The sequence below is a fragment of the Cryptococcus neoformans genome, chromosome 13 (genome assembly GCF_000149385.1).
Source record: "Cryptococcus neoformans var. neoformans B-3501A chromosome 13, whole genome shotgun sequence".
NCBI classification, from domain to species: Eukaryota; Fungi; Basidiomycota; class Tremellomycetes; order Tremellales; family Cryptococcaceae; genus Cryptococcus; species Cryptococcus deneoformans.
This window is the reverse complement of record NC_009189.1, coordinates 629,687-645,123: the sequence shown is the minus strand read 5'-3', so window position 1 is coordinate 645,123 and position 15,437 is coordinate 629,687. Positions and strand designations below refer to the sequence as shown.

The window sequence follows — 15,437 nt, the reverse complement described above, 5'->3', positions numbered from 1 at the left end:
ACCTGGAGTGAATTTACTTACAAATGGTTGACAGTGTTAGATATGAGTATATTCACTGAAGGGTACAGCTGAGCCTGAAACAGGCAGTGAGGATAAGGGATGTAATTTTGCGTCACTGTTTGAAGCTGTTGTCCAGGGAAGTAATAAAGCCTGAAAGTCGATTGGTCGATAAACAGTACACTCGGGGCAGATTTGGACGAAAATCCTGTAAGTGAAGAATGCTATGGCCTGGCACAGAAGCTCCGTAGATGTCTGTGAAGTATGCAATAAGCTGTAGGATCGAAAAGTCAGTGTTTTGAGAACAATAAGGGAAATGTCGACACAACATGAGCACCATCAACATCACACACACGGACACTCGGCACTGGCATCGTCCAACAACGTCCCATCACTCGTTTCCTTTTGTTCTTCGAATTTCTGTTTCTTGCAGTATGCAAGATATAATCCTCAGTGCACGTCGTGAGGCTGACACTGGACTGGCTCGTCATGCTTCGGACCGTCGTGAGACCAAGCGTTAACGAAGTGCACACAATAGCATGCGGCGAAAACGTGATTACGAGTCATAAAGGCTTGAGTTTTGGATAACCATTCCAACACAAAGTGTCTTCGAAATCATGGCGCCACGGAACCAGACGACTCACTGTCTTCAATCCCCCTAATCCCAAAGACGATTGAGGAAAAAAACAGCAGAACCAGACTCACATTCTCTAGGTGCTCCACAACAACAGCCAAACAATGCGAGGCGCAACTACTTGGATGCTACGATTGTGCTGGACCAGGCTTACCCTGATCACCAACGGCAAGAAAGAGCTGACAGTCAACTAACGCTGGAGCAAACGGACGGAGGAAAGAGATTGGAAGTTGCGACACCAGACTGGCACGCACAGAAGCGATATTCAACAAAAAGCGCTGAACGATGAGAGTGATGGGTGTTTCGTGCGATGGGGTCGATACCAACGTATAGACCGTGCGCTTTCGAGCTAATGGAAAGAAAAGTCAAAGAGACAGGTGTTGGAGGAGATTTACAAGTTTCAGGTTTAGGTCAAACGATCATTGTCTTTTGTGAGTACCACAACTGTGGGAGAGCTAACTGCGCACGAGAGAGACATGATCTATGGCTTCTAACTGTTCTCTGCCTCCTGCTGAAAAGGGCAATGAAGATTCCCGTCTGGTACAATTGCTGCTCTCGCGCAATTGCCTCACAACTTCCAAGTTCAAAGTGTGATACGTCCAGGAACGGGCGAAATGAGACTTGAGTCTTAGGACCTAAGGGCATTTATTTAAGGGTCTGAAGCCGGCTTCTATTAGGACTTTTGGAAGACTCGTTCGGCTTTCCCGGATATTTAACGATGAATGCTGGAAATTATTGAGAATTGAGAAAATTCAGACTTGAGGATATGCTATTATGTATGCGCGGAAGAACAGCGCATGACACGGCATAAGTATTGAGCCATAGCATGAAGTGCCTAGGACACGGCTGTGTTTGAAAATAATTAGCCCGAAACAACACCAAATGACAATCCTTTTGACAATTGACAATTGACAACTGGCGCCAGGCGTGAACAAAGTGATCGACCCGTCCATGTTAACCGAGCGGTAATCTTAAAATACGTCCTCTTTCCGGATGAAATATGACCCTGCACGGCGAAGAAATAACGGTCGGGGGCCGGCAGTTCCGTGGCGCTATCATTTATTATTTCACCTTCGCTCTTTCCCCATTCTCTTCTTTTTCTTCCACGTTTCTCCTGCACTCCTCTCTTTTATGTTATCTATTTGCTTGTATTCGTCAATAATCACCGTCGGATTTTCAATAAGGTTCCATGTTTCATGGCTTCCACAATATTCCCACGTTCCACGCCTCCCTTGTTCGTCAAACTGAACGTGGCCATTTAACTGCCCGCTAGCGCCCGTTTTCTGCTCTATGTGTGCCCTCTGTGCTTTTCATTCATTTCCGACGGGATGTGCATCTTTCTACTGTGTACCGTTACAGACTGAAGTATCGCAAGATGGCGTATGATGGTCCACCGAGTATTTCTCTTGATCCTGGACCGTGGAGTTCGTTAATAATCATGTTTGATGAGTAGTTAGCGGAGCTTCTGCCTCCATTTCCACTGGGTTTTAAAACACTTTCGGAAGGTCAACCTTGGCTCTTTCTGCTCTTAGCAATGGCTGAAATACGACAGAATGAGTAGTTGTTGCGGCTTCGAACTGAGCGACAGGCGGCAAGATCACTCCACGCTCTAAGATCTGTGGCAATATCACTCTGTCAAAAGTGTATGGAGCCTCCGCTCGGACCCCATCACATTAGTATGATTGATATGAATCGGAATGAATCACAACTAGTCCTTATATTGACCTTTATCCCCCAAAACGGTTATAACTGTTCTGTTAGAAACATCGTTGGTCGAAGGCGAGGTCCAAGGCCCAAGGTTGGCCATGCGCTAATGTTAATGATCAGTATCCGATATATTTATTTGCTCTTCTCCAGTGCTGCATTTGTAGTAGAAGAATACATACTGTCTACTACTGTCTAAAAAGTGCAATGATAGCAGTGTGGACATTGAAAGGGGCCTATGTACTCCGTCCACTGTCTTCCTAATTTCCATCAAGCAACCTTTCCTATCCGCTGTGACGTACGAGTACAGTGAGTAGCATGTTGATAGCTGAAATATATACCTAGGCGAGAGGTTGGACATAGATAAGCTTCGTAAATACTCGGCCGGGAATAGTAGTGAGTAATACAATCGCAGAGTGAGCACAGGGAAGAGAGAAGACAAAAGATAAAAGAGTCTACTACCGTTACAAGGGAGAAGAAGAGCACGAAATATGGCCTTTACTTTCGAGATATTTTGTTACGTACGATGAATGATGGATAACCAATTAAGGATAAAGCAAAAGGCAAAAATAATAATAAGAGAACCAAAGGCATGCTTAAATTCCGGAAGGGAAGAGCTTGAGACCCTGATATGCGTGAACCCTGGATATAATTGATTAGAGCGCGTCGCGTGGCGCCTAATTTATCGTATCAATCGATTGCCTCCTAAACAGTGGAACATGATCGTCGTACAGTAAATAAGAACTTACGGATGGTGATTTGTTTCGTGTTCTGTGAGTAGTTCGTAGTACATCCAGCAAATTAATGTTACATGTTGAAGGCTTACCTACTCTTCTGAACACTCGGCATGCATGCCGCACGACACGACAGGATGGTGGGGCAGACTGCTTAAGCTGGCCAAGGGGAGATAATGGTAATATAAACTGAGTGCCTAGGGCGGATGGAAATGGACAGGCGCTCTTGCAACAAGCTTGGAACTCCGAAAGACTCGGAGCTCTCCAGGAACGAGGCACTTCCTTCAATCTTCGTTGAGCTGCGGGTTCATGATAGTTGCTATCTTCTGGTTGTCGGCTACCTGGCTGGCGCCAGTGGGCTGCAGAATGCTGATTTCGGCCCTTTTTGGTAGTGCCTCGAGGCTCCACGACCTATAGTAACGTACTAAGGTACCTATCTCATATCCGAAGTTTCCATGCTCTGAATACTAAATACTAGGTGCTGAATAATGATCCTTACTACTTATCTCTCCTCCTTTCTTAGTCGCCTAACAACCATCAGTAAGGTACTAGCAATTCGCTACTTATGCAGATTGCAGAAGAATGTGGAATGCGAACTTCATAGACCGGACCATAGATGGTACAGTGGCTGGCTAAACTTTAAACATCAAGTTGATTGTTTACGCAGTTCGTAAACCGACAGTGCCGCTTCAAAGAAAGTCTATGTGCTCATCATGTTGTAGCCTATATGCAGCTACCGGCGCCGGGTGAGTAATTCTGACATCCATATATGTGTCCGCATCATTCACATTTCACAAATACCGTTCAGCATTCGGTTTAATTGAAAAACAAAAATTCAGGAAGATGTAACTTTGGAGTCCTGAAAAAGAAAGGAAATGAAGAATGAGCGTCAAGAAAAGAAGAAGACGGCGAAGAACGCTATTTCGAACTGAAGGGGGAAAAAAGAAGATTCAATTAGAGCATAACCAGTAACTAACCCTTGACCGCTGTGCATCCTGGAACCTGGTAACTGATACTTACAAGGGTTGATAATATATGTGTGGGGTGATATGCTTTTCACTGCATGGCCCGGGGGTCTCTATTCATGTCGCGGATTTTTAGCCCTGTCTGGGCTGCGCATCTTTTAGCAAGACAGGGCGGCAGGTGCCTACGGTCTCCATGGGGAAACCAAACAATTAAGTAACCACAAATAATAAGTCGAACAGAGAATAGCATGATAATCTGAGAAATCAGGGCTTGCATCTGCTTGAAAGTTGTCACTATGCATGTGCTCACTAATGGGCTACCAGTACTATGAGTCATCATCACTCAAGATGACATAGCGCCGATTGAACGTTGGAGCGTTGTTCTCTCATCAACGATACTGAAGAATCTTCAGCCTTTCGTTAGTTACTGTGTATGTACTGCTGCGTCATGAACTTCATATCTACTACTACGTACTAAGACGCCAAATTGGCCTTGTCCATGCGCAGTTGGCAAATACCTGTACCACAGACTGCAAGCATAGGCAAACGGCTTACCATACAAATGTCCGGACGGGAGATGATGGGCAGCGAAAAGCCCATAAGAGAAGATTTCGGGTGTCGAATTTTTTCGGGTGCAATGGATAATTAGTCGCAATTATTAAAAGGGCGTCCCCGACACCGAATTAGGCAAATTGTGGACCATTATCAAGACGGATGCTCGGCAATCTCTCGTTCCTTCCCGTTGGCGCGTTCCTGCAAAGGAAGCCACCGCCTACAGCCGACGCCGGATCGCCGGCGTATCATTGGAATTATTGCTGCTGCTGCAACGCCCCAAGCTAGGCTAACTCTTCTTCTATATAATAACTTCTTGGTCTGTACAATTTACATGTTGTCATTCTATAGTAGTGTGATAACATATGAGCTGCAAAGGTGTTGGAGTAGAGCAAGCACGCGAGCAGATATTTCAAGACCAACCGAGCTCTTGAGTCTCAAAAGCTAAAGGATATCGAAAAGAAGGAAGAAGAACAAGAAGTGGGCCGACGTGAGAAAACATCGACTTTTCCACCGGTGGACTTTTCGGATGTTCCGGGTGGCTTGGTGCGGCGTTCGGTCCCTGGTCCGAATATTAATAACCCAGCTTTCTACGATGTTTAGGATCGTTTATCTCGTTTGAGATTGTGTCGATATTATTGTACAGTATGTTGCACGATCGATGTTGCCTGCAAGTATTTTGTAGTATTATCCGCAAATTCCGCAGTCGTTGCCTTTCTTCTTCCCCTTGCGAACACTACATCCAAGAGGTCTGTCTTCGGCAATGTGGGGGTTATGTACAGGCGCAAGTCAGTAGCAGTTACTTGTCCTTCTTGGTACTGCAGGCTGCTGGGTGGACTGTTTTTTAGCACGGCTGCGGCCTAGTACGATGAGCAAATTGATCAATTGCTGGCACTGCATGTTCTTACTGCCATGCCATGTGTTGTATTGGACGCTTAAATGAGATATATAGCTCCCAATGAAGGGAGCGGCAGGTAGTATGTAACGATTAACCGCTGGGGGGGGGATCGGAAGAATTTCCATCCTGTGCCTGCTGCTTCATCCCTTCGATAAGAGGTGGTGATTTTACCTTACACTCTTGGCCGGTGTCGGCATCATGAAGTGTTGTCTCCTTTGTCAACTTCAAGCCATTGAAATCAACACAAAGGATGCATCGCCTTGTATAATGACCCATCACCTTGTCGGTATTAATATATGAGTGGGAGGGGGCTTACTTGTAGTTCTCGCTGAGACGCAACCAGCTACTTTCCCCCTATAGTGATTCCCATGCAGGTGAGTCAAATCTACTGTCCCTTCTAATGTCAAAACAGGCCTTCTCTATAGTTGGCTTATGGTGGCGTATGATGCCCCCTACAGGACACTGTACAGCATTAGCTTGAATGTCAGCTTTTGGTCACCACCTGGATAGTATCGGAGGCAAAGGGTATGACATTGCCAGGAAATCTATTCACTTTCGATTCTATTGGGTAAGTATGACAAGAAACTAGGTTAAGCGTCTGGCATTGATAGATACATCCTTCTGTAAAGCTACACGCATCCGGTGGATGGCTCGCATCCGTCATACTCCATTTGACTGATCTCACAGGGCTATGGGAGTTTGTATTTGCTTCAATCTTGTTCGTGATTGCTTGGACGACCTTGAGGATGCAGCAAGTTGAGATTTCTCTGGTACTCGGCTTCATCTTCGATCTCGCAATCCCTTTGCAATATCACTGTCAGTATGCTTCCATGCTTTTTACTCTCAGTGGTGCTCACCTCCTCTCATAGTTCACCCGACATTTTCCGAGAAACATGCTCAGCATCTTGAGCACTACTGGCCCCTCTTCATCTTCGGTACCATGATTGAATTCGTCGCCTTCTTACTCGTGCATCCTGATCTCTTCACCCTGGTGGTATGTTTGAAGACGACGGCCTTGTTAGGGATTTGGCTTGGGAGGGACGATAAAGGTGGCTTTGTGGGTAGTTTATTTATTATAGATCTGAGTCGAAAACTGATGTAACTGGCTATTAGCTTACCATCAAACTGAGAGGAAGGGGAATACCTCTTGAAGATATCGGTTCGGTACCCGTTATCAGCAGTAACTCCAGAGAGAAGAGGGAAGTTAAACCCAAAGGCGGTGGTACTGTTGGAGAACCAAGTGAGGGAAGAAAAGTAGGTTTAGATCAGCGGAGCAGGTGTTAGGAGGCATTTAACCAACTGAAAAGGCCGCAGAAATGAGAAAACAAGAAGAACCCAAAGATGATGAAAGCGAAGAACCCAAGACAACATCAAAAGGCAAGGAAAATAAACCAGATAAAGACAAATTTAAGCCAGGTTCCAGGAGCAAGAAGGAAAAGAAAAATGATAAAGAACAGAAGGAGAAGCGAACAGAAAAAGAGAACAATCCAATTTCTAAAAGCTCAGAGTCATCCTCCGCAATCCCTTCGTCGACATTCAGCACTTCATCTCCATCCTCTGCTAACGACAACTTGGACAAAAATCCACAAACGTCAAGTACACCGTCCCTTACTGTCAGGAGCACCCCATTAATCACCAATAGTTCACCGGAAGCTCCATCTACTACTTCATTGGCCTGCAGCGCAGAGTCAACTCCTAGTCAACAGGAGTCAGAAACCGCAACTCCATCCATGCTGCCCAGCTCACCTGAACAGTCATCCACGTCATTATGCGGCGACAGAGCTCTCAAAACAGAAAAAATCAGTGGGGCTAGTGAAATTGCAATTGGAGGCAATGAAGGGGGAGAAAAGGGGAGGGGGAAGAATAGATACGATTCAAAGAGATTCAAGGGTAACCTTATGCCTATTCGGAAGAAGGTGCACTCTGGACCAGGGGGTATTTGGCAAGAGAATGAATCCAAAAATCCGAGTACAGCCAGTGGTAGTAGCGAAGGGGGAGACGGGAATGGGAGGAACAGGCATGACCCTAAAGGGTTTAAGGAAAATCTCATGCCAATCCGTAAGCAAGCGCGCCCCAAACCAAGCTTTGGTCGGCAAAGATAGTAATAAGTCCGCCGGGCTAGCGTTATAGTCTGTGGCATTTATTATCCAACGTGGCTGTTGTATGGAAAGTAAAGTCAATGAACAACCCAAGAAAAACCTTCTTACGCACCGTTGCATCGTGTTTTCCGTTATACAGTTACGAATATGCTGTGACCTACGCTATGCTACAAAACGCCGGTTTCCCTGTCCTTCCCCTTCAAGCCAATGTCCCCTCCATGAAGCTCAAGGATATCGCTCTTGCTACCAGCAACAGCAGGCTCCAGAGAAGAGGCCTTAATACTTTCCAGCTTGTCCGACTCATCGTCAGCGCGTTTCTTCTGGCTCCACTTTTTCTCGAGCTCGTCCTCCGCTTCCTGGATATCGACGCCGAGGTCGTCTACTCGACCCATACCGTAGAAACCTACTTGGTCGGGTTGAAGAGGCTGAATAATGTTGTTTGCGAACAAATGCTGACGCTTCTCGAGGTCGAAAGCCCTATAAACATTGTCAACCCCGTCTATGGTCTTGCATTTGGAGAAGTAGAATTCACCACATTGCTGCCCCGATTCTGTTAGAGATGGAGAAGAACAAGCCGATGATGGGCACACTCTCCAAAAGGGAAGTTGCAAACCCAAAAGCCCTGTATGCCCATTTACGTTCCTCCACCCATCTCCATATTTCGTCATTGGACATACCTTTCATCTCAAAATAGGGTCGGTGAAGATATTCGGCAGTTGCTAATGACTTGAGGACGGAGGTAACGAGAGGTGAGAGGAGAGGGAGAGAGGGTGATAAAGGAAGGAGCAGGTCTACGATAGCGCTTTAACAGATGAAAGTAGTCGAGGACCTGAAATGCTTACATTTACGCATTACCAACTGAGTAGGCCACCACAAAATCCAGCTGATCCAATTTGCATTCCTTCGCACTCTTCGGCCATTTTTGTCGAGCTCTCCGGTCTGAATTTGGGGTGGATGAGCCCATTCTTCAATATATCCCTACATGGATTTCAAAGTTAGTTTTACGTTACCAGGAGAATGAGACATTCTCACTTGAGACCAGAATTCTGCAGGTTTGCGTCTCGAAGAAACAGTCAAAGCATAAGCTCGTGAACGAGCAATCTTAAGGTTTTTGTAGATGAAGAAACGTAGGATCGAGCTGAGTTGAGGCAAAAGAATTAGGAGATGGGTGTCTGATATCTTTATTAGCACCATATCATCTCCCTTTGTAAATTATGAGGACTCACAAAGAACAGCATTCAAATTTAGTGAGAACTTGCCAAGTCCCACTTGGACCGAGCCGTCAACACTATCTTTCAACACTTCCTCTCCCTTCTTCCACCATCCTCCACTAATGAGGAATTTCCGTATAAACCATTCCATAGCTTTCCAGCTCAAGACGGTGTAAACACCTCCCACAACAATCCCTCGTACGGCAGCATGCTTAACTTTGTCCAAAACCGGAGTTCTAATAGAGGGATCGGTTGCCAAACGATAAAGGCCCACAATAGCATACAAAGGCGGCAGATGCAGAAGTTCAGAGGGCATCTTGACTGTCTTTCTTGCAATAATAGCTTCAAGTAAATGTTGCCCGAGTAAGTGCTAGCTTGCTGAGTCCGTGGATCTGTCTGACTTCTCCTAACTGCTGTCGTCCTCATCGGAGTCCATCGTTTGTCGTTCGCAGGAAATCGAACAGCTCATCGGAAGCATGATGTCATAACAAATACAATTACGTAAACTACCCAGAGGTGATGATTATTTACCACCACCGCACCACGCCGCCGAAGACTGGTGGGAACACCGAGTTGAGGCCGCCGAGCTGCCAAAAAGGTAAAAGCGCCAGAACGAAAATCGGAAAAACTATCGATCCGTCACAACAAGGATCTCGACCCAAGTTGTGCTTCGTGTCTCACCTATCTGGTCTGCCCCTGAGCTGCTGGGAACCACTACAGCAAGTTGCTGGGCCTCACTTTTCTCTTTCCAATCAATCTGCAGCCTAATACAGGCTTGAAGAAGTTGATGATGATGATGGGGAAGAATGGTCGTGTCTTGTTTGGTATTCTACCAGTTATTAAAAAAATCACATGTCTGTTTTTAACTGCTGCTGTTCTGCCGGCGGTGGAGTCATAATACAAGGGAGACGTGTACATAATTATGTCCCCGACACCCGGTCGTCGTCAACATTAGACCTTTTATTATCTCATAAGGCTTCGAGGTATAAAGCTTCCTGAGATCTGGGATAATAGCCGTGGAAGATCTAGCTAGATTGTCAAATACTTCACGGCTCATGACTCGGCTAGCCACGCAGTCGTTGCTTTTCAAGCTAGTTTTGTGTATGACCTCCTTCCTTTCATTCAGTTACCTTGACCGTCTGCTGTAATCATGTACGTCGGACACGATGGTGAATGATGATGTATGCCGCTTGCATTCATGTTTCTGCCCTTGGGCGTGGTTGTCGAAGCTAAGCAGAAAAACGAGGATATAAAAGAACGGTGATGAGATGGTGAGAGTGGCGAAAGAGGTATCATCCCTTGTGCTACGTACGCGTACAGCTGAGTCGTATGACAGGACAAGCTTCGATCGCTCCTCGGCTATTATGGCCCGACATACAGCGGGCGCCAACTGTAACCGATTGATCTCGCTCAACCTCATCAGTGACTCTCATCACTCCTCATTCATCAATAACAACACTATTAATGACTAATGACGTGAAGCGCATGCATAGGAATGAAATAACATGCACAGAAGGCAGAACCGACCACACCTGATTGAATTTTGAAAGAAGCTGTATGCTTGAAAGTGCCGTATTAAACTTCTGCAACCTGCACATGATATGTAGTAAAAAGGAGACTTGTCATAATGAGGCTTATCAAGGTGTGTGTGCATGATGATATGACGGATGCAACGAGTACAAACACCAACTCTAGACCCAAATTGCAAACCTCCGGTGTTTCCGCTTTTTCGATTTTTGAGGTGACTCACGTATAAAATGAACTTTGTTTTCTTCCTGCTCGTATGGAATGTGGATGGAACATGTACGGGATGTTTAGCAATAGCCGACAGTACATCGGAATCAGCAGGCAAAGAGGTCAACTTGGGCTAAGTTGACAATCAAAGGACATGAACATCTTACTTTGCAGTGGTAGTAGTTCGGCTCACTGCCCGTGAATGCGAAGGTGCAAGACGGTCAACAAATCAAGCAATTGATTATTTCATGCAGTTCCGTTTAATTATTCTTTCTTTCTTTTTCTGCTTCCCGTGCTGCGGTTTATAGAATCATATGTCCAGTAGCTTCTCAAGCTAACGACGTATGCAACGCAGTAATTGCACTTAATCTGAAATACGAAAGACAAAAAAGAGATCTCATATTACATGATTAAACCCTGATATAGCGCTTCCTATAAGATAAGGACGCCGAAATCAGGTTCTAATCTGGTGGGATAGAGTCTCTAATAATTACAGCCTACAAGTGCCTTCAACTGCTGTATATGAATGAAACTTGTGATTGAAATTCGCCGATTACGGTTCTCAAATACAAAAATTGGCGCCGCCCGCCGGTTCCTAGACTGAGCTGATGCAGATAATTCCCTAGATCTCTATTAATTATACGACGACTTTTGCAGTTCGTTTAGTCATCAGCCTCATCAGCTGCGCGGCCCCTGGAAGACGTGAGACTGAGCATAAGAACGGTTATTATTGTTGAACAGTTGATCTTGCTCCGGGAAATCTGGCCAAGGAGAGATCGAATCATGCATCTTGAAAACATCTGTATCTACTGCAAAGGTGCTTTGTTACTCTACACCATACGTCAGTTCCCTGATCCCTGTCGGCCAACTCCTTATTTGACATATTAGAGTGGAACTTTCGGCACAACTCCTGAAAATTCTCCCTCTTCAGTTACACATCTGCCCGCCGCATCAGGAGTCCACACGATCGTCTCTGCCAGCAGCGCACGAATATTGATAACACACCTACGACACGCATTCTTGCCCTCTATTCAGTGCCATCTCTATACAACGTCAAAGTTATAGCCCTCCGTTTACCTATCAGGGGCAGCAAGTGTGATCGCGGCTACATTGGCTCAACTGGTCTTCGTTCTGGCGATCCCAAGGCGGCCACAAACTCTAGCACAGTTTCTTAAAGGCTAGGCAGCGAAAAGATTAGAAAGGATAAAGCGTTTCTTACAAATCACTCTCGTCAGCCCTCCCATACCTACAATTTCACGCTTCTCAGCAATTTCTCACCTTCCCGGGATGCCTGCTCAAACTCTTGGCAAACGAAGATTGTCTTCAGGATCGCCTTCCCTTCAATCCAGCGCTTCCGCGTCGTCCAGCCGTGGACCACGAACAAGTTCAAGAGGTTTGAAAGCTTCGCAGGAGGAGTTGGGCCTCTCGGCTTTAGTGGTGTGTAATGCAGACCAAGAAGTAAGTTCATCCTTCAGTTCAAGTGCTTAGACTTTGCTTGACCACAATCAACTTTGCTCAAATTTTACACTTACTGACTTGTTGTCCATCTCAGGCGAAGCTCAATTATGTATCAGAGTCGATGCAAGATATTCTTGGATACACCCCATCCGATTTGATTGGCAAGTCCGTGTACCTCATCTTTCATCCGGATGAAGTTCCGTTTTTGCGACAGATCCACTAGTACGTCATTCCCCCGATCATTATCGTCCAAAGAATGTTTTGGGCGGATGTTCTGAGAGGAAAGCGGGATGGATCACTGATGGTAACTGTTTAGTCAAGCTCTGACGGAGGAACGGACCGCCTGTGTGGCGTATTTCCGGGTTCTTCATCGTGAAGGATACTACGTTGAGTGCTGTTGCTCCTAGTGCGTTTTTTTATCAGGCAAGATGGACAGTGACTGACTCCAGTGACAGCTATACTGTGTATAATATGTCCTTGGCGCTGTACACACGTGCAGTGGACGGTCATCGTACACTTCGTACGCAGAGGTTATTGAAAGAGTGAGAATGATCGACTGACGAGACTGTAGAACAAGCCCTTACTGCTAGAGAAGTGATCGAGGTCTCCCCGGCTTCTCAAGGTCGATTCTCTGTCAAGGTATATTCTCATCCCATACTTTGCTTGAGTTTACCTGACTCTCTGCGTAGCGATGGTCATCGTCCGCCCCTCAGACATCATCTCCACAGTCCATCACCACCATCGACATTAACCATCCTTGGCCAAAACCTCCAAAACCTACTCCACGGACATTCTATATCATGGACCGCTTTACAGATACCAGCCGTGTCATCTATGTGAGCAACGACGTGATCATCAACGGTTCTTCAGTAAGCTTCCTTTTTTAGCCAGAAAGTTTTTTGTCGCCAAACTGTTAATGGCATCCTGTCTAGCTTCTCAAACAGTCATTCTACTCCATCATCAGACCCTCCGATCGTCCCCGTATTCGCAAATATATCGAAGCAGCGAAAAAGTCCACACCAATCATGTTTGATGAGCAGCGATCAGGTGGACATGGCTATACGACCTTTCATGTATTGAAGGTATGTCTGTTCTTTTTATATCCATAGTTTCACCTCCTCATACGTTACAATTTTTTTAGATTCCAGATCTTCCACCTGCGGGTGAAATATGGCCTCAGGGCAATGACGAGTCTGAACGTTCCATGCCTGGACAAGAATTTATCCTCGTCGAGGGTATCTTCACCGCCAACAGCGACGGCTTAACTTGCATTATCTCCAAGATTCCTGAAGAATCCAAAGCATCGGAGCCTCCCAGAGCCTTAGAGAACAACACCAACAGCAAGGCATCAGCTATGGCGATTGAAAATCTGACAGGATAGTATCTTTTTTTTTTTACCAGGAGCAAACGAAGTATAATGTCTTGAGCTGGGTGCAGGGTACTGTCCATATCTGCAATCTCTAAACTGGACTTGTATCAATAATCCATATCAGTGCCACTATTATGTAGTATAACATTACGAGAGCAAATAATTAACGCATCGATTGTCATTTCACAAGGCTAAAACACATGCATACTTTCTCTCTTGACGGAAACTTTTCACTTATGCGCTACTAGTTATATTCTTATAAAAAACCTACCTGTAAAAGCCAAAAAGATGGGGGAATTAGAGAGATTAAGTTATGCCACAAATCCAAATTATCTAGTCTGAGGAGGCTTGTATCTGGACACGACCCGTCCACTATCATCTTCGCCTCCTTGCTCTCCTTGGCGACCTTCCCATCCGTCACCATCGTCCCAGGTATCAAACTTCCTGCCATCATCCCCTTGTTTCCTTGATGTATGCAAGTCTGATCCCCATCCACCTCCGCCAAAACTAGCTCCACCGCTGGCATCACCCCATTGAGCACTTCCACCACCGCCGTATGATGCCGCCGCAGCTACATCAGCTGCCCATTGTGCAGCCCGCCCCTGAGGGGAGGGAGGTCTCGTGTTCACTCGAGTTTGGGGCACGGTATCCACTCCGCCGCCTTCCCTCTCGTCCGCGTACTTGTTGAGGATCGTAACGATATCGGTGGTCAACATTTCCAACTCGTTGATCTCTTCAATCGTAAGAGGGCCGGCGTAGCGAGATGAAGCTTGATCACCCTTTTCTCGGGGCCGATTGTAATCCTCATCATCACTCTCATTTTCCTCTTCACCACCTCCCTCTCTAATCCTCGACGAACCCTCATGTACCTCGACGCCACCAGCACCATTCAACCATCGTTGATCACGACCCATCACCAAACTCTTACCCAACCCTTCAAACACTCGAAGCATGCACACATCTAACGCTGTCTTCAACCTCTGCACATCGTCGAGCGCATGGGTATTACCCGTCACAGGCAGCCACCCGTCGCATTCGAGACCGCGGGCGGTGACGACGAGCTCGTATGCGCCAAAAAGCATGTATGTCATTGGGTCCAGACGGGTGACCGTACGGAGATTGGTTGGAGCAGAGTTGGGGTTGCCGCCAACGGGGACATTGCGGGATTTTTCGGCGAATGCGTACAAACGCTTTTCGGCCGGGTTGAATGAGGCGGAGGTTTCTTCAGGGCCACTGACTTCACGACGGCGAGAGTTGACCGATGAGTTATGGATAACAACGACCTATACCCCAATTAATCTATCTTCACAGAAACATCAAAGAAAAGGAAAAACTAACTTTATCCTGCCATGTCCTACACGTTTTCTCCGAAGTCCTAATGGCAAAGTTTGGCGCTGCCGCTGTCGCGATCAAAGCCGCCAACATTGGCAAACTCTCATTGTTCTCATTCAACGCCGGTGGGATCGAGCCATATCGCCCGATCCTATCTACCATCCCTCCAGCCGACACGGCGATAACTCCTGCCTTATCTAGACTCTGTAACAAACTCTGCTTCACCTGCTTGATCTGCAATAATGTCGCTTTGGATAAGAAATTATTATCGCAGAATCTTGTCGCGGAATAGAAATCGCCTGATTCCTCATACGGCAGCCACTGGTTATACGCTGCCACAATAGCAAGCGGGTCTGATCTGAATGCTTTAGGAGAGAACCGGTCTTTGATGCTATCAGCTTTTGCCTTTTGAGCCGGTGGCGCCAGAAAGGGGTCTCTATTCGTCAATACCGCGGCAAGCGTCAAGGCGGCATCTAGGCATCGGAAAAATGCACCATAAAGACAGAGTTTACCGACATTGGCGTCGACTGGGAGTTGGAGGAGGACACGGCCGAGGGAAGTGAGGTTCTGTCGAGCGTCAAGGGCGCCGAGCATGCGCAAGACTTCCATGGCCGCGACGATACGGCTTGGTTCGGGGGGTTCGATAGTTGCTGCTAGAACTTCTTGAACTTCGCCCAAGTTGAGCGCCTACCCAGTAATAATTAGCTTACATCCTGGTTTAGGAAAAAGGTGATACTTTGAACGCTTACC

General features: G+C 46.3%; 4 protein-coding genes across 4 annotated transcripts in view; 2 read left to right on the top strand and 2 right to left on the bottom strand.

The window, feature by feature from the left end:
* Nucleotides 1-5,965: 5,965 nt before the first annotated feature.
* Nucleotides 5,966-6,804, top strand: CNBM1880 (hypothetical protein; the record flags this gene model as incomplete). Its single annotated transcript, XM_766937.1, has 5 exons — nucleotides 5,966-6,052; nucleotides 6,114-6,300; nucleotides 6,354-6,541; nucleotides 6,598-6,738; nucleotides 6,799-6,804. 5 exons carry the CDS (start codon nucleotides 5,966-5,968, stop codon nucleotides 6,802-6,804), a joined length of 609 nt encoding a protein of 202 aa, XP_772030.1.
* A 946-nt stretch (nucleotides 6,805-7,750) lies between these two features.
* CNBM1870 (hypothetical protein) lies at nucleotides 7,751-9,110 on the bottom strand (the record flags this gene model as incomplete). Its single annotated transcript, XM_766936.1, has 5 exons — nucleotides 7,751-8,060; nucleotides 8,116-8,374; nucleotides 8,426-8,561; nucleotides 8,616-8,755; nucleotides 8,810-9,110. 5 exons carry the CDS (start codon nucleotides 9,108-9,110, stop codon nucleotides 7,751-7,753), a joined length of 1,146 nt encoding a protein of 381 aa, XP_772029.1.
* A 2,705-nt stretch (nucleotides 9,111-11,815) lies between these two features.
* On the top strand, nucleotides 11,816-13,367 carry CNBM1860 (hypothetical protein; the record flags this gene model as incomplete). Its single annotated transcript, XM_766935.1, has 8 exons — nucleotides 11,816-11,986; nucleotides 12,081-12,208; nucleotides 12,303-12,392; nucleotides 12,442-12,484; nucleotides 12,551-12,625; nucleotides 12,676-12,855; nucleotides 12,919-13,068; nucleotides 13,128-13,367. The coding sequence occupies 8 exons, from the start codon at nucleotides 11,816-11,818 to the stop codon at nucleotides 13,365-13,367; spliced, it is 1,077 nt and encodes a 358-aa protein (XP_772028.1).
* A 317-nt stretch (nucleotides 13,368-13,684) lies between these two features.
* CNBM1850 (hypothetical protein) overlaps nucleotides 13,685-15,437 on the bottom strand; it is a gene marked incomplete at both ends in the record, with an annotated part of 5,191 nt that continues 3,438 nt past the window's right edge. The window contains 3 exons of the mRNA XM_766934.1: nucleotides 13,685-14,638; nucleotides 14,847-15,374; nucleotide 15,437. The exon at nucleotide 15,437 is cut by the window's right edge and continues 2,033 nt beyond it. Of these exons, the coding sequence (XP_772027.1) occupies nucleotides 13,685-14,638; nucleotides 14,847-15,374; nucleotide 15,437 (1,483 nt within the window). The remainder of the gene's footprint in view (nucleotides 14,639-14,846; nucleotides 15,375-15,436) is intronic.